This window comes from Amphiprion ocellaris, chromosome 2 (assembly GCF_022539595.1).
Source record: "Amphiprion ocellaris isolate individual 3 ecotype Okinawa chromosome 2, ASM2253959v1, whole genome shotgun sequence".
Taxonomy (NCBI): domain Eukaryota; kingdom Metazoa; phylum Chordata; class Actinopteri; family Pomacentridae; genus Amphiprion; species Amphiprion ocellaris.
Window position 1 is genome coordinate 40,340,559 of NC_072767.1, and position 21,652 is coordinate 40,362,210.

Here is a 21,652-nt window from a genome sequence, read left to right on the forward strand (position 1 = left end):
GGGCCTGTAACTCAAACTAACTTCAAAATGATCAGAAAAAAAACAGATAACACATCTAGAGTACTGATGCTTGTTTTTGTTGTTTTATTCCCCAGACATCAAACCATGATAATGATGCTCAAAGTTGATCATTGAAAAATAAAAAAAAAAACCAAAAAAAAAAAAACGTGATTTTGTCTTTAGATCATGACATCTGGAGTGGATGTAAAAATTGATCTAGAATCAAAAAATGCTGGAAAAATATTTAAACACCAGCCACTCCTATATATTTAAAAAGCCATGTAACTCTAAAAATATTCATAGTATGAAGGTAAAAATTTGCATGAGCCCAATTAAATATGCTAAACTTATTGTTCCAGCTGATTCTGGGGAGATCTTCCAGATTTTGTTGGTGTTTAACCCTCGTGTCGTCCTGCGGGTCAAAATTGACCCGTTTTAAAGTTTGAAAATGTAGAAAAAAATATATTTTCACAGTGAAACTTCTGATGTCCACATTTTCAACATTTGTGGGAAATCTTTGAACATTATTTGGTGTAAAAAAAAAGAAATATTAAAAATGTTTCTTAAGAACATTCACAAAAATTTTTTATGTGAATGTTCTTAATGAAAATATTAAAAGTTTTACTGATATAGTTGCAATCACTTTAGATATTTTTAGGATTTTTTGGAAGATTTCTACTCATTTTTTTGGGGGGGGGGAAATATTTACAAGAATTTTTTTGCAAAATTTGGGGGATTTTTTTAAAATAACACTTTTAAGGGAAATTTTTAAGGAATTGTTGCAATTTTCTTCCTGAAGGTTTTGCAAATTTTCAGAAATTTGGTGAATTTTTTGCTAAATGTTTGGATTTTTTTCAGGCAAGGAAACAACAGGAGGGTTAAATGCAGTGACCCCACACAGCAGATGTTCCTCCGGGTGGCTCCCTGTCCCTGCTGGCCCCTGAATAAAGCCAGCGGTGATTGGAGGGTCGGTTGGGGCTCCACTCCTCAGCAAGATGGCTGCATTGCTGCGCGCAAATAGTGGCATCCTGGTGAAATGACGCAAGCCTCAGTTTACGCTCCGTCCTCTCCAGTCTCCATAGCGCAGATCCCGCCCGACACACACGGAAGAAGACCGACCGAGGGGCGATCCTCCGGTGGACCGAGCCGCACCGGTTCCTCTGAGTAAGTACCAGACGCCACATTCAGTCTCCTAACCGTCTCCCAGAGGCGCCGCTTGTCCACCGGCGGAAAAGCTGCTCGTAAGGAGGCAGCTCGTGTCTTTTTTGTGACTCTTTTGTTGTTGTTGTTTCCTGAGTGTGCACCGTGATTTCTTGGCTTCCTGCACACCGGAGCTTTTCGCATCTTGTCGTTTTCTCTGTTAGTACGGGAAAATGAAACTAGACAGAAACGCGGCTTTATCGCAGCGTTTCAGTGGAAATGTGCTTGGATGGACGTGCGTCGGCTCAGCGGCGCATTTTCACATTTTCCACGCATCCTGGTTGCTTGTGCCACCCTGTCCCGCTGCTGCTGCTGCTCCAAAGGCCGTTTGTTTTTTGGAGAAACACTCCAGCAGACCTGAGCTGACCGAGGCTACAGGCTGGTAACCTTTTTTTTTTTTTTTTTTTTTTTTTGTGTGGAACTATGTTGCTCCTGGAGGAGGAAACAAAGCGCCCAGTGTCTCCCCTGTAAGCGCAGCTGGACACAGCTGTTGAGCTGGCGCTGCGGCGTTCAGCAGCTCTGTGGCCGGACCGACCGGGAGCTGCTACCGCTGCACAGCTTCACTCAGAGAAGTTGGAGCAGCCTGGGTGCCTCCAACTTCTCTGACGTGACGGGAAAAGCTGCAGCCTCAGTAGTCTTTTCTGGCACGTTTCTGCACAGCCTGGGTGTCTACAACTTCCCTACTGCCTCAGTAGCCTCTCTGGCATGTAGTTGAGGAAATGCACATTTTGTTCCTCATTACTGCTGTCGCATGCCTCTGAGGGAAGACATGGAAGACAGCAGCCAGATTAGATTTGATATACAGACGGCACGTTTGCAGCTCATTCGCATCCCCGAGCTTGTTTCAAATGCACTTCTTCAGACTCTGTCCTCCACAAAGGGGAGTTTAAGTCCCCCCTTTGCTTCAAAAACAAACAATAAAGTGCCATTTGGTGATTATTAGCTGCTACAGATGAACCTTTCCATCCATTTGCACCCTGCTGTGAATGTAGGTTCAGTTCAGGCAGCAGCATCCTGTCACCAGCAGCTTATGTTATATAGGTTACAACCAGCAATCCCGTGAGTGGATCCTTTCCTCCCCTCCCTCGCTTTATTTTTGATTTATTTGTTTGTCTTCATCTATCTGCCTCCATCTGTCTCTCCTCTTCCTCCCTCCCTCTCTCCCTCCCTCACTTGCACAGTGTGTTGCTCACATATGGCTTTTGGTTCCGGTGGCGAGCGAGAAGAAATAAAAGCTCCCTCTCTCTCTCATCTCTTTCCTCCGAGGCAGGAGGTTCTATTATTAGTCCTCTCTTCCATCACCACCATCATCACCACCACCACCACCGTCATCCTCATCATCATCATCATCATCTCCATCCGGCCCGTCCGCCTGTGGCCTCTTCACCTCTTCAGCTTTTGGTTTGGGTGAGCGTTTTTCACCCCATCTTTTTTTTTTTTTTTTTTTTTTTTGAGAATGGGTGGTGGTGAGGTCATCATCGTGCATCACCTGCGATGTCACTGTGTGACAGGAGGCTGGAGGGGTTGCCATGGAAACCAGGATGTCTCCCCTCCTGTACGGAGAGGGAGTTCCCATGACCGTCTCCTCCGTCCAGTTTGCTCTGTCAGGTGTGATGAGGCGGTCTGTATTGCAGTGCATGATAAAAAAAGAAAAGAAAAGAAAGAAAGCACAAGGCCAGCACAACATGATCCCTCTGAGGCATGTGACCGAGGGCACCGGCCGGTTCGATCGGTTCGCCCACCTCACTGAATAATCAAGGCAGATGAGACGCTGCAGCCTGAGGAAGTGCACTCGTGTGACTGGTTTCTGCTTCGGTATTCTGTGCATGTGTGTTTGCATGTGTGCGACTGCGGCAGACGTGCAGATCGGTGGATGTGCTTTCTGTCTGCCGTTGGTCTATCTTGTGTCTGTTCGCCCTTTTCGAAGCCGGCATGCGTGCTTTTTCTCTGCTTGTGTCTGTCACATGATGAAGCAGCATCTCTCTTTCCCTGACGGTTTACAGCTGGGTCTGTGCTCAGAGTTCAGTCAGGATGGGACATAGAGGCGGTATTGATTTCACTTTCCCTTTTCTTATCACTTACTCTCATTCTGACTGACCGAATGCACCTGATTCCCATCTCCACTACAGATAAAAATGGTCTCTGCTGAGATCTCTGGAGGCCTCAGTAGTGACAACAGTGTCGGGCTGATGTGAGAAAGGAAGCTTCAGGAAAATGCATTTCATCCAGAGACAGGTGATAGGGAAAGGAAGAGAACCGAATCGAATCTAATCTTTGAAACTGAAGTGTCAGATCAGTGATGTCGCAACATTCTCCCGGTTCCCAAGCCCTTTTATTCCCCTGATACTGCAAACACAACAGGAACTTAGCGTGATGTTTAGATGGATCGTTTTATGTTTAACATTTGATGGAATCAGTCTTCAGCTCCGCTATAAAACAAAATGTGATATTGCAGGAATCATAGACACACAATTAGCAGTTATTAGACACAAACAAACATTGTGGGGACAGCAGCAGTGGAACAACAAGCATCAGTGTCATCTGCAGGCTGAGCAATAACTCAGTTTTATTATTTATTGACTTCGAGCTGCATCGTATAGCAATGAAATGATAACTTTTAGGGTCGTGGTGAATGATTATTTTCATTAATGTTTAATCTGTTGATTATTTGTTTGATGAAACATGTCGTAAATGTCAAAAAGTAGTGAAAGGGCCTTGTTCCCAGAGTCTAAAGTGGTGTAGTTAAGTGGCTTAAACTAGGCAACTAATGTGAGATTCGTTTTACTATTTAATATGACAATAACAGCATCGTATTGTCTTATTCAAGAGGCTGGAAACTGCAAATGTTCAGAATTTTTGCTAGAAAATGACTAAAATGTGAAACTGGGATCATTAATTTGACAGTTGTTGATTGTAAACCTTTTAGTGTTTTTCTTTTTTGATGTAGCAGATTAAGGCATACTTTTGAAGTAAATAAACCAATAAAATCACTTTATGTTTTACATATAGCAAGAGTTTCAACTCATGTAATACGTGGCAGTGGCTACCCTGCTTAGTTCTATTAATATCATAAAATTAATACTTTTATAGCAGCTTTTTCACACATCGAATGCCATATATTTACCGTGTAAGCAGTCAAATAACTAAATTCATGACAAGAAGAGATGCAAATGGATCTTTCATCTTAGCCTAACATTTATCAAGATGTATTTTGTCCAATTTTTCAGTATTCTTAGGTAATATGGTGGAAATCAGTGTATCAGCAGCAACTGTTCTGCCACTTGTAAATTGTAGTAAGCTCATGTTGCATAAAAGCTTTGCTGGCTGTAGCTGTGTGTGTCTCTGGTTGGATAATGGACGGGGAGAAAGCAGTGGTTTGCATCTGAAAGAATAACATTGTGAACATCACACCATGCGGAGACGCTGAACACAGGCTTCTTCTGCAGCTCCTCCATCAGGCTGCGTTTCATTCACACACAGACACTCATCTGAGAATCGCTTCGCCCGTTATCCTGCAGCACGCCAATTACGCATGGATTCATATTTATTTTCTTCAGCTGTGGTAATTTCTCATGAATATTAATGCAGGTGTTCTTAATTTTTCAGCTCGTGGGTTGGTTTTTTAGCGATTCAGATGGATTTGGGTGAGAAAACAAACATGTTTGACCTTGTGTGGCTGCAGTGTTGGAGGAGGTTTGCTACCGGCCTTGCAGCTGCCTCCTGATGAAAGTGATGAACAAGCACCCTACAGTCATTTTAAAGTTCAGTGTATAAAAGCAGTGATGATATAAACATAAACCGCAGCAGGAAACACCTTTTATAGGTCTGGTATCAACATTCAGCAGCAGTTGGTTCACTTTGGTGGAGCTGCAGCTTCAGTAAAAACATTAACTACAATGAAACTGCAAAAACACACTCGATTAATGCTTCTTAAGAGTAAAGCAGAATCCCGCTCTGCAAGGTTTATATTATGAGCATGAACAAAGCATGCATCCATTAGATTGATAGCCGGCTTTAATGACTCACCTGATGCCACAGGTATATTGGTATTAATTATAGTGCGACAGTATCACTCAGGCATTTCTTCAGTTACTTTTCCACCAGGTTTTTTTTTTTTTTTTTTTTTTTTTTTTAATCTTACTTTGCCCTGTAATCAATCACCTCAGGCTCTGACCTGCTTTCATCTCACTCACAATTGGAAACAGCCGAGCAAAGCGGTATCAGAAGGAATAAAACAGGCATGACCGCTTGCCTTTTGCTCTTTCAAGGAATCTGTCTCGCTCCTGAGAACTCAGCGGTACAAACGGCAGCCATTAATGGGCCTCAGAGGAGACATTTTATCCTCCAGTCTAGCCTGCATTATGGTGGAACAATCCATTTTTGTATGGTTTGGGTATACCTGCACCAAGATGTGGCCTAATAGAGCTCAGATTTCAATTAGCCTGCTGTACTGGTCTCTGAGGTTAAGGCTGCTAATGGTGATCCGGAACGCTCACCACTTTGTGCTTTCACTCGTTAGTTTCGTCTCATTTTGTCTCTTTTGCTCCGTCTTTAAGCTGTAGCAGTGAAAGGAAATGACAGGAGCCATGCAGATGTTGCAATTTCAGCTCAACTGGCTTTTACAGGCCTGGAGTGAAAACACCGGCCCCTTACCAAAGTATATGTGCCTTACAACCTGGTCCTGTGTCTTCAGCAGCACAGGCCTTAATTACGTGTCTCTCAATGTCAGTCACAAGGCCAGACTTGGGTTTCACCCGACAGAACAGAGGCGCTCCTGTATCTGCCTCCGACTTGCGACCCTTTCTGTTTCCATTCTGCCTCCATCACCCTCATCACAGCAGTGTGAACGAGCTGCAGACAGAATAGAGATGTTCACTTAAAGCAGCAGAACAAGCCCTCAGGAGAAACCTTCACTGTCCACCAGCCTCCTGGGTGAGTTGGCACGGCTTCCCGGGCTTGTCAGACTGATGGAGTGCTCAAACTGGGACGAGAGGAGAGGTGCTGCATTTGCTGCCTGGCTAGAGTAAATATTATGGCGCGTTGGCCCAGGAGTTGTACTGAAAGTCTGCTCCGTCACAAAGACTCGGTGGACACACTGCAGCATGGAAGTCTACAGCAGAGCGTCTTGTAGAAGCTTCAGGGAGAACATTTAGATTTCTGGTTGTTTTTCTGATTTCTGTTAAGTTAACAAGCTAATGCATTTTTTAGGTTAGTCAATAAGGAGCAAATATATGGAGAATATGAGATTTTATTTAAACTGTGACTTAATACCTCTGAGAAAGTTTTTGGCAAATTCATACTTTTTTTTCACTTCATTTTTCTAAAATGTAATGATACTCATTGATACCATAACATACGATGCCGTACTGTGAAAAATATTTGCCTTATAACTCTAAATTATGCCCATAAAATCATCATTATAATCACAAACATTGTACTAAAGAGCACATTTTCAGGTGAATGCAAACACTGATACATATACAGGTTGAGCAACACTGATAAAATCTTAATATTGAATAGAATTTGATATGAAAAAATGATAAATAGTGTGAGCTAACAGATGGGAAGGTCTAATTTTTTGCAAATCCAGAAAATGTAACAAGTAAAATATCAAAGTTAGCCATCATATTGTAGCAGTCACCATAAAATCTTTTTCTCTAACTCTATTCTAGTTTTTAAAACAATGCTTTGTATATTTTTTAGAAGCTAAATAATAACCACAAAAGTGCAAAAGCGCTATTTCGCACCCCCTATGGTATATATTTAATTAGTGTGAGTATTGTTAAGGCAGTTCTTCACTAACTAAACTGACCATTACTTCAGATACGCAGGTTATAGGTGGTTTACTGCTTTCTCCCTGCTTTTCCTTGCACCTGTAACTTCCCACTTTAACTTTTGCATTTGTAAATATTTCAGTCAATCAATCTAGTGCCATGCCATTCATCGTAGGCGATCATTTCTCTCCAGCTCCTACGATTTTCTGCCCTCTGAATTGTGACTGTTGCCTGTTCCATGTGTAGCCATGATGTCAGTCCGTCTATCATTTTCATTCTCTGTCTGCCTTAAGATGTGTCCAAAAAATGTTCCTCCCACTTTATCTTTTGCATTTGTAAATATTTCGTGTATTTGGTTAAAGTCTGTGCCGCTGCATTCAGGGAACCAGTAGCATGTTGTAACGCACTAACCAGCTCAGCTCACCTCTGTGTAATAGTGTGGTAAAGCTGTGGGTGAATGTTGTTCCGTCACAGGTGGGTTTGCTGAGAAAAGCTGACTGGCTGTTGTACATTTCTCTGCAGCTTTGACCGCTGCAGAAGTCATCACTTCCCCATCGCAGTCGGGCCTTTCTGTTACAGGAGCCTCAGAACAGAAAGACATCAAGTTCACACGGCAGCAAAATATAAAGTGTTACATAAAAACTTCACTCCGTGACTTCTCTCTCTTTCAGTTTTGTTCAGCCAGTTTTTCAGGCTCTGTGGTCGCTCGTTCTCCCTCTGGCACAACCCTGTGTTTGAGAAACCTTCACACTGCTGGGCCTGTGTGCACGCCGTGTGTTTGTGCAAGCATGTACACTCACATCTCCCAGCCTCACAGTCCTTTTTTTGAGTTCCTCCTTTGACAAACTGACTTGTAAAGGAGGCTTATTCACCGAGCCGAGAGTAGGTCACGTCCCACCTCCAGGTATGCAGGCATGGGTGAGCCTCTGTTTGCCAAATCATATTCATTTTAAGGGGCTTGGGTATTTGCCATGTCTTAAAGATGCCTCTTGGCCTTAACATGCGTTTAAGAGGAGCTGGAGCCCTGTGAGTTTTTCAACCCTGTGTTATTGTTTGGACAAAGTTAAAATTGCTTACGAGGTGAAACATTAGCGGGGGCTCTGTGCCAATTTTGGTGTAAGTTTAGCGAGAAATGACGCAAGAGCTGCGAGCAGATATCGTGACATATTTATATGTTTAAATTAGGTTACTACTTTGCTTTGGCAATGATGAATGTTAAGCATCTGGAGCGTGTCGCGTAGATCCTGAGGTGGTTGTGTGCCAGTTAGCATTAAGAACTTCTATCCCTTTCGCACATAAGATGTTTATCTGATCCAGTTGGCTCAGCTGGTGTGTGAGACGGAGGGAGATGCTTGGTGTGAGTGTCTCCGCTGACTCGCCAGACTAAGCTTTGCCCCATTGACACACTTCAGCGTTTGCAGGAGTAGAGCAGCACAGTCCAGCTGTCCTGTGGGTTAAATCAACACCGAGCAACGCCCCGCTGTGGTCTCGCATGTGGCACAGAGCGGCTCGTTGGGGTAGAGCTGCAGTTTAACTCCAGTGCTAAAAGTGTACGCACTGATCTCATTGTGCAGTCAAAGACATGCAAAAACGAGTAGGAGGATGCAAACAAGGACTGAGGACTGGCGCACTAGAATATCCTTTAGTGTCCTTTATTGCAGCGGTTCTATTTTTGGCTTTAATGCAAAACTGTCTAGAAGAAGTTCAATCAGAAAAAGTCATTTTCTCTGCTGTGGCTGTTTCATTTGAAGAATATTTAGAGACCTGTAGTGGTAAAAGCGGCAACAATCGTCAGAAAAATGAACACAATTTTGCATGGCAGAAGTTTGTTTTTCTTGTATTCATTACTCTCATCTTGTGGGGCTTCCATGGAAGGAAAACAGCATTGGAGAGAACAAAATGTTCATGTTTTTCTGAAAATGATTGGACGGTCTTGAAAAAATTCCAAATACAGTGCTAAAATAAACATTCTGCATGAGTCAACCCTTCACCTAAGCATCTCTAAATGCAACCCTCCATTGATTTTTGGGATGCTTGTGAGAAAACAAGATTTCATCAGGATATGAAATGTCAAAAGACCATGACTAATAAACAAAAAGAAAACTTGATGTTACCATGTCTGACTCCGAATAATGTTTTGCAAAGGATTTTTCTGACTCCTTGACCTAACTCCTTCAATTTCACTCTGAAGAATCCCCGACCTTTAGCCTCTACAGGCCTCGCTGTTATTTATTTATAGGTGTGTGACTTTGTAGTATCCTGCCCACTAGCGCTAGCTCATATGTATAACTCAAGTAATAGCAGCTTGGCTTCCAGTTCCTCATAGCCTAGCATTATCTCTGCACACAACAATAAGTCTGGGACTGCTGGGTCTATTTTTAGCTTGCGCCTACTCAAAATGTGATGTTTCAATACACACGAATCAAAGTACTTCAAACAGATGCTGCCTACATGCCCAAGACCCTTTGAAACTTAAAAAATCTGTCAAGGCTGCTCACATTTTTTTAATACTTCCTCCCGTGGCTTTCAGAAGGGAGTTTCTTCGCCTTGCTAATCTAATATTCACTTCAGTTCTGCGCTAACAGCCCAGAGTAAGGAGAGAATTGACTGTTCCCTCTCTTGTATCCCCTCTGATGTTAGCTTTATTCGCTTTTTATCCTTCTTTTTCTGCCTCTGTAGCTATCTTTCGGCTTTGGCTTCTCATGCTTCACAGTGCTGTGACTCCTGACAGGTTAAATGCACCCCAGTGGCAGCGTTTTTTGCGGATGCACACCTTGTCCCACTTGGTGTCAAATCCTCATTTACGCGACTGAGAGCGATTACGGGGGGTGAGATTATTTCAGTGTCTTCACGAGAACGCGCCTTGGAATGCATTAGGATCTTCCAGCTGTGTGTGTCGTTGTGGGGTTGTGAGTGCATGTGAGGCATAATTGAGTTGTTCCAGAGCGGTAGTCGTAGTAAGAGGTGTCCCAGGCTGCCTGGAACAGCCTGATAAGCTGCTCTCTAGTTCAGGGCCACAGGTGACACCACACACACAGCTACACTGACTTACACTCATGCCAAGCTTGCATTCATGTGTGTTGAATGTCTTGAGTCTCTGTCCCCAGGTTTGCCTCCTTCTCACCTGCAGGCCCTTTGAGAAATTCATGTGTAAGCTCGGCTCAGGCTCCAGAGATTAGTGTCTTTTCAGCTGGAGAGCCGAGGAAAGAAATTCATTTTTGAATTCCGTCAGCCTGTACTGAACATACACTCACCTCACATACTCACAGCTGCTTAAATTCACTCCAGTTCAATTCAGTTTTATTTCTATAGCACACATTCACACACGAGTCATCTCAAGGCTCTTCACATAGTAAGGTCAAGACCTTACAATATTCTATTATAGACAGAAACCTAACAAATCCAGTGATTCCCTTTGAAAAAGCTCTTGGAGAGGGAAAAAAAAACCCTCCCTGTTAACAGGAATAAACCTCCCACAGAGCCAGGTTCAGGGAGGGCAGACATCTGCCTCGACCGGTTAGATTGAGGGCAAAGACGAGAAAGGATAATTGATTTAAACTTGCCTGTTTTCAAGCAAATATAGGTGTAGTTTGTTTGCAAAGACTAATTTAATTTCTTGGATGCAAGGGGTTGCACCACTTCACAACTTTGGACGCTTGATGGGACACACAAGTAGCTAAATAGAACTCAGCCGTAATTAATTCCACAGTTCGACACATTTTACACGATTACTGTTTGATTTGTTATTTTTTTTCCAATTTGCATTAACAAAGAGAACAGCCACCATCTGCTTTACTGACCAATAACTGGCTGGTATAAGCTTATTGCTGATATTTCAATGTTGGTGTGTTTGGTGGCCGATGAGTATCAAGAAATTTCAATCAGTTATGGCAGAATAAATCATTTCTAACAGTGTCTCTGATAGTTTGTCTACCAGAAAAGATGGCAAAATTATTTTTCCATTGTAAAATACACTCAGCTGCCAGTTTATTAGGTACAGCTAGCTAGCTGTCCTTGAATCCATCCAACCAAGTTTTAGCTGAATCCCTTTAAGAAAGACTGATTCAACTGTGATCATTTTAGAGGTTTTAGATTGTGATGCTGTTAAACTACATTGAATCATGCTGTTATTTAGCTTACCATCGCTGATTTAATCTATCAGTGGATTGCATTATAATTAACAGCAACAGCACTACAAACTGGAGCCTCCAAAATGATTATACAGTTGAATCAACACCTTAAAACACTTTATTTGGAGTTGAAACTGAAAGTTAGTTAACCTGAAATGACTTCAGCATTTCCACACTGGAACTCAAGAATCTGTTTTAAAAATGTATGATCATCCAACTGCTTCAGTAGCTTGACCCTTGGGACCTCATTTCAGCAGTGCTGCTGCATTCCCAGATCCCTGTTAAGTTTGCAAATCAGGAATGTTGGGTAAAACTACAATAACAAGCTTTAATAAACCAGACCAGGATTTTCTAGTAAGGTCTTAGCCCTCAGTAAGTCATGAAAACCCAGGGACACTAAAACCCAAGTAGCTAAATACAACTTGGCCACACGTGATGTCAATTACATTTTTTTTTCTGGGTTGGGGTTGAGTTGCTGCCCCAAATGGAGAAGTTTAAGTATCTGGGGATGTTTGTCCATGAGGGACAGGAAGATGGAGCGTAAGATAGACCGACGGGTTGGTGCAGTGTCAGCAGCGATGCTGGCGTTGTACCAGACTGTTGTGATGAAGAGGGAGCTAAGCTGGAAGGCAAAGCTCTTGATTTAACAGTTGGTCTACCTTCCAACTTTCACTTGTGGTCGTGACCTCTGGGTACTGACCAGATACATGCAGCCAAAGTTTCATTGGTAGGGTAGCCGGGTTCAGCTTTAGTGATGGAGTGAGGAGCTCAGAAATGCAGAGGGAGTTGCTGCTCGTTGGCGCCGAAAGGAGCCAGCTGAGGTAGTTGTGCCGTCTGATTAGGATGACGCCTTAAGGTTTTTTTGGGCCCGTCTAACTTGACGAACACTCCAGGATAGACCCAGAACTTGTTGCAGGGAAGACATATCTGATCAGGTCTGGGAATTCCTTGGGATTCCCTAATAGGAGCTGGAAAACGTTTGTGGAGATGCAGACATTGGAATGTCCTGTTTGGCCCGCTGCCACTGTGAGCCAAACCCATATAAACGCAGGAAAATGAATGGATGGATGGAAGCTTATTTCTACTATAGCATGTCAAAACTTTAGTAAAACTGTCCAGTAACTATACAACCACAGTAAAATGGTCACAACCATCCATAAAGTTCAGTCATGTAGTGCTTATACACACTAACCACAGCAGCTGTTCCCCGCCTCCTGTACACCTGGTGCTTTGTGTGGTGTCCAGAGAGATGGAGGCTGGTTGGCCACAGCCTAAACAGCAGTAAACACTGGCCGGCTGTCAACTTCAAACGTCCTGAAGGAGGGAGGAGGGCTGGGCGGCGCTCATTTGAAGCTCTGCACTCATCTTTCTCTTTTGGCCTTTTTCCTATCTTACCTATTGGCCATCCTTTTCTTCAGCCCTCGTCGTCTCAACCCACCTACCTTCCTCCCTTTTCTTTGTCTTTATTTCTCTCTTCAGTGTTCTCATAAAGCCTCTTCTTCATTCAGCTCTCCGCCTCCTCCTCCTTTCGCTGGTGTACCGGTGCCACGGATTTAATTTTGTTGATGGGTAATCATCAGCTGCCTGTGAGTGTGTGCGTCTGTGTGTGTTTTGTAACTGACAGCAGTCAGATGAGTTCTGTCACTGACAGCATATGACATGTGTGAGTGACACAGCGACTATCTATAGTGTAATGTGTCTGACAGTGTGTGTGTGTGTGTGGGTGTGTGTGCATATGCGTATGTGTGTGTGTGTGTGTGTGTTTGACAGTTGTGTTCACAGCTTTGTGTCAGCCATAATTCTGGGTGAGAGGCTTTTACTTTAATTTTTTTGCAATAATAATGAAGTGTTCATTTTATTTTGCTCCTAACGCAAAGCTTTAAGAAAATGTTGTAATTAAATTAGTCAACTTATTGATAATGATCACAGAGAACACTGGATTAGATGACGTAAAGGTCCCATATTGTGCACATTTTCTGCAAAGCTGTGAAAGTCTCATGTGTCATCATATCAAGTCTTTGAAGTTTTCATTTCAAAATAGTGCCATTGTGGTTAATTTCACCATGACTGTATAACCTGTGGCTTTACCACTCTTATAAATGAGCTGTTTTAGTGTCTGTAGCTTTAAAGGTGGCTGAGGTGCTGCTGTCCCCGCCCCCTTCAGGAAGAAATCTCTCTGTGATTGACAGCATCTATGACTGACAGCTCGGCAGTTAACACAGATGTGAATGAGTGTCTTGGACCAAGACTTTGTGTTTCTTTTTAACTCCTGTGTTTGGTGAGTTTGTCAGACAACATCCTTATTTCTACAAAGTCCGTAGCTCAGTAGTAGGTTAGCTTGGACAAGGCCCCGAAGTCACTGCTGGTTAACATGCAGTCCTAATGGTCTGCAGTTCAGTCACTGTTTCATACTCCTTCCGTCGTCAGACAACTGAAACTGAAAAAAATGTAAATGAGAACCGCTTAAATGGGAATTCGGTTTTGTAAAATGCTGTATATAGAGAGCAGGAGAGACGCTAACAGATGTAAACAGCAGCTGTTTAGGTTAGTTTGGGTTGAACTGAAGCACAGATAGCGACGTGAAAACACTCTGTCCCACCCAGTACTTGTTTACTAGTTTCAAATTAAAGTTTCAGCCATCCACAGAGCTCTGACCTTTGGGCTTCCATCAAAAGCTGATGGTCACGTTAGCCACATTAGCCCTGTTAGCCCCATTAATGCTAAGGATCCTGTTCTGTTTTTTTTTGTGGCATTGCCATCAAAACATCATCTACTGAATCCTCAGTTTGTCAGATGCTGGGAATGCATAAAGACTATTGTGTTCACTCTTGCAGCCAATAAGAGAACATTTGGTGTGTTTTTCTCGTGGCCAAGACATTTTAGAGTTAGCAGCCGCGGCTCTAGAAAGTAAACCTACTGTGTGGTTGACTGTGAGGAAGCTGCTCATTCTGAACAGTTCAGTTGGAAGCACTGGCCGTTGAATGGGCAGGGTTATACAAAGTTTGAGATCAGCAAATTTTGGTTTCTCAGTTGGAACATAGCAGCTCGGAAACATTTATATGGCTTTTAAAGCTGGGAGGCTGTCTAGTTGTGGGAGTGCTTGATGAATGACAGAGGTAAGCGTCTTCATATCTTAACAGCTTTTATTTTACCCCAATTTATAGCAGCCACAAAACACAATAAAAATGGATTTTCATCATATGCGACCTTTAATGTGACGTGAAAAGCATCACTGGCTTGTAGTGATGAACTCAGGGAATCAACACTGAACTGCATTTTTAATTTGAGCTCATTGTTTCAAGCATCATTATTGTTTTGGTTAAGGCATTGACTTTGTTTCCCGCCACAGCAGGCCATTCTTCCCACTAAAAATCTATTTCACTCTTGCTGTTCGGCACCAGACAACGCTCAGATGATGCTAGCACCTAACTGGTGAACATAGTGAAGCATTTAGCTTTAGCATTTCACAGCTAACGAGCCTTATATTTCCCTCAGCATTTGATGGAGACATAAGCCGAGCCAAAATGAGTCAAAATTCTGTCATTATTGGACTCACATCCACCAGACGACTAGGTGTATGACTGCAAATGAATGCTGATGTTGCTCTGTGTCTGCTGGATGTGTACAAAGCAACTGTTTGCTACCATTTTTGCCATAATTTAATTAATGTTGGTGTTTTTCTCCAACAAATTCATCATAAGTTAGGAAATTGATAATTTATCAGCCATGTTTTTATAGATTGTTTGACCCATTAGCAGCAAAAATATGCATCAGTGCTGCTTTAGGTAATTTATCACAAAAATGAACACATTCTCTATTACTTAATACTGTGCAATAAAGCAGCTCGGTTTGTTTTTGGATATCTTTGAACTTTCAATGGGAATTTGTTATAATCTTTTGACATCTTAAAATAATGAGTTTGTTTGTCACAAAAATAACAGCATAATAAATGGAAAATATTCATTTAATATTAATTTGTTTGACAAGAATAATAAATTACAGGCCATGTTGTTTGTTTACCTGCTGCTGTTGCTCATTACATGGACTGGCAGCTGCTATATTTACCTCTGATGGAGCTAATGATGAGCTTGTGAGGGCGAAGTAATAATCTGTTTGATTAAAATGTTCACCTTTCTTTCCGCTGAGCTGCTTTGTAGCACTCCTGTGAAGGGGAAGGGAATGCTTTGCTTTAATGTGCTGCATCAAAGCCAAACAGAGGATGTCCAAAATGCTGCTGAGTGTTGATTCTGAAGCAAATTGCATTAAACACGGTGCTGTTAAGTGTTTGTAATATCACATTTGTAGCTCTGGTGTTTTCTTAGAAGAAAAGCAAATCTCAAAAGCTGTTCCGAGAGGCGTTGTCCATCGACTGTAACTGAGCAGGACCGTACAAATATCTGAAAACAGAGCGAGCAGCAGTGCTGTTCATTTCCCTGTGTTTGATTTTAAAGGGTTTTGCCTCTGTTTTTTTGTTTTTGCCCAGGTGAGAGTGCGATGAGGAGAGGCTTCAGAGTGTGAGGCCATGGGCTGCACCTCGGCCAAGCAGGTGTCGGCCGTGCCCAACGATGAGGAGGGACGCAGCAAGGCCTACAGCAACGGAGACCTCTTCACCGGTCAGTCAATAAAATCCTCACAGCTCCATTTACACTTGCTTATAGTTGCTCAGCGAGGGCCCATTTTCTCCCCCATCGTCTGCCCCTCACAATGTATTCTCTTTATTACAGCTCCCAAGCCCCTCTGGCAGTGCGTTAAGATCTCCATTTCAGACACTAACTGTCAACTCCAACAGCTTTACTGGCGTCATCCGTGTTGACAGTTCATGAAAGAGAGAGGAAGTGGCCAGTTAGTGTGATGGAGGTGTTCGTACATGTCCTTAATGTTCTTAATGTTTTAGTCTTTGGGAAGGAAATCGAGAGGAAGGGGAACATTAAGATGAGGAGAGGTGAGACTAGAGAGCAAGAGGACAAAAGGAAGGTGGAGCAGGAAAAGAAGGATGTTGACAATGTGTAGATATAGTTAAAGGGGCATTCTGCTAATTTATTTTCACAAAAAGCTCTGCACAGCTTCTGATAAACTTTGAACAATGTATTGTGTCTCTGGAAGAAGCTTTCCAAAGTTGGAAAAAAGGAAGCCTATTTATGAGCTTTATTTCAACTTTTTTTAGATTTGCCTCCATTTGGCAGCTGAATCAAACCATTAGTGTTGGAATAATGTGCCACTTTATATAATCTGATTTTATATCCACTTTATTTTGTTGTAAAATGTAATTCAGGAACAGTTTTTAGCAGAGAATTGTTCTAAAGTTGGGGTGTATGGTTTGACAGAAGTCAATCAGGGAAGAGGGACACAGTTGAGTTGCATTATGGTAAATGTAGGATTCAGTGTTTCGATAGTGTGACCCTTGAAGGCCTCTGCTGCTTCGGTTTTGACCATTCTTTTTCAACATAGGGTCTTGTGAGGAGGGCTGGTCAATGTAGCGGAAAAGCTTGATTTCAGTCAAAATTGCTATCTTAAAATCATTTCTAGTGATGAATTTTTATGAAATTTAGCACTTTTGCCTACAAGCTCAAGCTGTCAAGCTACGAAGGCAATAAAATGAACAATTTATTTAAGAACACACAAAAATAAACACATTTACACTTAGCAATATAAAAAAAAATCAAGATAAAGGAATGATCTTACCTTGATAAACACTGCGGTTAAGGTTGAGTGAGTGTCTCGCTTGGATCTGGTTTTACTGGAGTAATAATTTTGGAGTACACCTGGTTGTTCATTAACCAATTACTTAATCGCTTTACAAGCAATAGCTGTGTTTAAGTAGGACATTTCAATGTGCACTGTGTAGTGTTGCATCAACAAAAATTAATAGAGAGTAAAATTTGAAAAAACATGATCAATTTTTTATATAAAGGTTTTTTGAAAAAGAGATGTTGAGCATAATAGAAGAAAAAAACTTTTTTGAACAGCTATGATGTAGCTAGCACTTAACTCACCTCAGCTGCTTCAGCTTTTTAGTTTTTTTTTTTTTTTTAGTATCTGGACAGCATGAAACTAACTGATACTAGCTGACAAAAGAATATGTACAACAGCCAATTTTTATTCTTGTAGATAATCTTTTTTCCTTTGAGGTATTCGTCAGTTTGCAAACACCTGGTTTTGTTTCCAGCCTCTTCTTGTTTGTTAATTACAGCCGGTCCGGCCCCCTCTGATAACTCTGCACAGGCGAGTTTAGTCACTGCAAAGAAGTTAATTGAAATGAGGCTGATTCATGCTTTGTTTTGTCGATACTTTTTGTGACATTTCAAAAATGTGCTTCAACACACTTGACAGTTATTTGGAAACACGTCTCCTAATTACAAGATCAATCTTAATATCACATCCCTTTTGATTAGTTTTATCTTGAGCGAGGTCAAAGAAGAAATTCGTCTGAAACAGAAAATTGAGAACATCAGTATTGTGACTAGAGGTCTTTTCCTTCTGGGGAAAACGAAGTTTCTACCAAGGCTATGACTCACTTTTACAGAAGTCTTGCTCTTGCTCCACTGCTTGGATTGGACAGTTAACAGGAACGGATTTGTTGGGAGGAGGAAAATCTTCTGCTCATTTCATATCAAGCAAAAATGTACATATTTGCACATAAGTTTTTGGTCTGGATTTCCTGCATTAGTTTGGTATTTATTGTTGTCGATGGTGTTGTAGCTCCTTTCCACTGTGCTAAGCTGTGAGCTCTTGCTGCAACACTTTCCCTGATGGGACAATGAACCACAGTAACCTTATAATCTTGAATGGGGGTGATTTACACACTGCTTTTGGTCATAAGCCAAAACATTTGGGAACAACTGGATTAGTTTCTGAATCAACTCAAGACACAATTAATCACAATTTTAATGGCTTATTTATGTTTGCGTCTTTTATCGAGCAAGATTTATGGTTTGATGCCCTTCTCTGTTTTAACCCTCTGAACACCAGACGTATCTTGGGTTTATTATTTTCTCCTGTCAAATTTTTACTCAGTGTGGACTAATTTTTCACAGAATATAAAGCCCTGTATCTCTATGGAAACAGCACAAGCATGATTGCAAGTAGAGAGAGAGCTCAGAAATGTCTTTCTGGCAGGATGATTTTGTAATGCCAAAAATCCAAAATTCTTTGATTGTTTATTTACAAAAAATGAAAAAAAAATGGCCATAGGGTTTACCAATGCTGGAAGACATGATGACTATACATACTGTAGATATTTTCTGTTTTTCATTTTAAATTTCTTTCCATACGTGTCTCCTGTCTGCCTTGTGTAAACATTGCCTACAGTTCAGCCGAGTTAAGCTGAAAACGCCCTGAATTTTTGACTCTTGGTTGCAGCCCATGACAAAATTTAGTAATTTTTACAGAAACTGATGGATCAAATGGTTGGTTTTTGGAGAATTTTACAATCAAACATGTGGAATATAGTTACTTTTATGAACTATCACAATTTCAGCTTATATTTGGTTGCATTTGGGAATGGCATGTCATAAATGTAACACAGATGCTTATTTCTATTTTTATAGTCTATAGCTTTGATAGATGCTGGGAATTTGTGATTGAATGTACTTTATAGTGTTTAAAGACACCCACTGGTGGTGTTTGAGGTTCAAAGGGTTAAAATCCTTTTGTATGTGCCAGAATATAAATTTTTAAGCTAAATTGTGATCGTAAAGAGATGAGTGAATGAGTCACTTTGGACAAATGCATCTGCAACACAGTTATAACGCTATAAATCATAAGAAAGGAAAAGCTAAAATTGAATTTTGTGTTGTTTATTTTGTAGTACATCACTGATGATTACTTATGTTTTTACAGTCTCTGGCTTTGATAAATGTTATTTTTTATGCATGCCTTTTAAACCTGCTGAGTTCAGAGGGTTAAAATCTTTTGCATGTGTCAGAATGTTCAAGTTTGTGCTAAATTGTGATGGTGAAGAGTTGAGCGAATGAGTCACTTTAGACAAAGACCTCTGGAAAACGGTGCTGAGTTTCGTAGACTTGAATAATTGAAAAACAGCCCACAGACTGAAGATGAATGTAGTCGTTAGCTACGGTCCAAGCTTTAATTGTATGTAGCCGGCTGTTGTGTGATGAGAAGTGAAAGCCAGAGATGGAGCGGGAGAGATGATGATGGGTGGCTGAGGGATTAACAGCGATTAAGAATTAACACTCTGGTTCGGACGGATGTGGCAGATGACGAACCACAGGAGGTCCTCTTTCTTTCTCCATCATCCCCCCTTTTCTCTCTCCATCCTGTCCAGCCTCTCACCTCTCTTTGACTTTCTGCTCCTTTCTATTCGCCCTCGTCCTCCGCCTCCCCTCTTCCTTTCTGATCTGAATTCCTCCTCGAGCATCAGAACAACGTGGGAGGAGTGGAAGCGTTTTTCCTTGAGAGAGGAAGACAGAGTGACGCGTCTTGACGTTGCTGCTTTTTTTTTTTTTTTTTTTTTTTATTCCTCAACTTCTCTCTGGATCGCCTGTTTCCCTTCCCCTGCTGAAGGCCTCGTTCCTCTCTTCCTCTTTCTCCCTCCGTCACTCTATTTTGGGTCTATGTGCCCCTTCTCCCTCCTCCCTCTCTTCCTGCCTTCAGCTCCCAGTGTTTCTTCTCTCTGCAGCTCTTTTCCTCTTTCTCTTCTCTGGCTCTACATTAGGTCAGAACCTTGTGTCCTTTCACATCCCCTCCTTCTCCTCCTCCTCCTCCCTCTCATCCTCTCCCCCCCTCGTCTCGCTGTCAGTTATAGGGGAATTGTCGGAGGCTGCGATAGGCCACAGTTTCAGCTCGTCTGTGTGCGGAGGTGGAGGATGATAGTGACCTGGTTTGTGATGGATTATTTATCCCAGGCCACAACCCCTAATAACATCTTCTGTCTTCATCCTCCTGTCCCTTCTTCGGCTTATCTTCTCAGGCTCTTATCTTTGTTTCCCATTTTCTGACTGTACAGCGTTGCAGTCGTTGTCACATGTTGTATAATCATTATTTCCCATGTAATTTCCTTTCCAGCGCCAGTCAAACTGCACTGTAAAAAATAATATCCTGTTTAAAACAGTGCAAATCTGGCAGCAATGGAGCAAGAAACAACCAAAAAAAACCCATTAAAAACGGTGGGATACTTTAACATTCAAAAACTGTGCAAAGTGGTGACAATAACAACAATCATCTGTAAAATAATTATATTTTTTAAACAAATTTAAAAATAGTAAAACTGTGTATTTCTACCAACACACATTTTAAGAGAATAAAATGCTATCTGTAGAAAACATGCTTTTTGTAGGTGCTTTTTTGACAGATGTTTTTCCCTTTTTCCACAATTTAAATTTCTAATCTTTTTTGTGATTTTAATAGATATTATCTGTAATTTAGCTCTCCCCCTACCCCTTCCAAAAAAAATTTGAAATAAAAAAAAGGAAAATCTGTACAATTTAGTTCTTGTAACCATTTTCAGTATCTGTAAAAAAAAAAAAAAAAAAAAAAAAAAAAAAAATATATATATATATATATATATATATATATATATTTTGCTGATTTAAATACATTTTAAAAAATGGAGCAATTTTAGGATCAAACATTTCAAAATAACAAATTATTATTTGTAATAATACAGATTTCTTTACAGTTTTGGCCACTTTTTTGTGTTCTGCATGTTTTTTTATGCACAATATATTTCAATATTTTTCTTATTTAAATACTGTTACAAAAATAGTATAACTTTATTTGTCAATGATAATAAATTAATTACCATTTCCAGAAATACAGATTTTTTTTTATGTAAGGTCTGATGGCAGTTAACATCAATATTTTTTCTATGATTTTACTAGATATTATCTGTAATTTCCCAAAACAAGGAAAATCTGTTAAAATTTTTCATCCTTCATTTTTAGATATACAGAAGAAAAAGAAAATTTATTTATTTATTTATTTTATTTATTTCATTCATTCATTCATTCATTCATTCATTCATTCATTCATTCATTCATTCATTCATTCATTCATTCCATTGGGTATTATCTGTACTTGAACAAAGCAAGGAAACGCCGTAGATTTATTTATTTTTTTGTCTGTTTTTTTTGGAAACTCCGTAAAATAACAGCAAATTGTTCCAAAGTTGGCATTAAAACTGCTAGAAAAACATTTTACAGTGTCACTCATTGCATCGCCTCATGAATAGGGCGGAAAACATTGGTCAGTTCTGGTCCGTCAGCACCGCCTCATATATAGATTTACCCCCAGCAGACAGAGTTGTGTTTGTGGTCATACATGTGTTGTTGGTGTGTTGTGTATCGGTGTATTTAGTGAGACAGCGATCACTCTTGGTGCTCGCACTGATCCGCCTCCAACAGCTTGTCTGCCAGTCAGCCTGTCCTCTTGTGCTTTGTGAGTCCGTATTTGTGTGTCCCAGATATTCAGGCCATCAGACTCCGGCCACTAACCCTAAACCCGTCCCCCACCCTCCAGCCCGCTCGCACAATAACCGGAAAAGGCTGAACTCTTTACACAAACACTGAAGGGCGACAAGGGAAAATAGCA

General features: G+C 41.1%; 1 protein-coding gene across 1 annotated transcript in view; it reads left to right on the top strand.

The window, feature by feature from the left end:
* Positions 1 to 980: 980 nt before the first annotated feature.
* zgc:92140 (uncharacterized protein LOC447854 homolog) overlaps positions 981 to 21,652 on the top strand; it is a 38,915-nt gene continuing 18,243 nt past the window's right edge. Inside the window, exons 1-2 of the mRNA XM_023274194.3 lie at positions 981 to 1,164; positions 15,588 to 15,717. Of these exons, the coding sequence (XP_023129962.1) occupies positions 15,627 to 15,717 (91 nt within the window). The 5' untranslated portion in view covers positions 981 to 1,164; positions 15,588 to 15,626. The remainder of the gene's footprint in view (positions 1,165 to 15,587; positions 15,718 to 21,652) is intronic.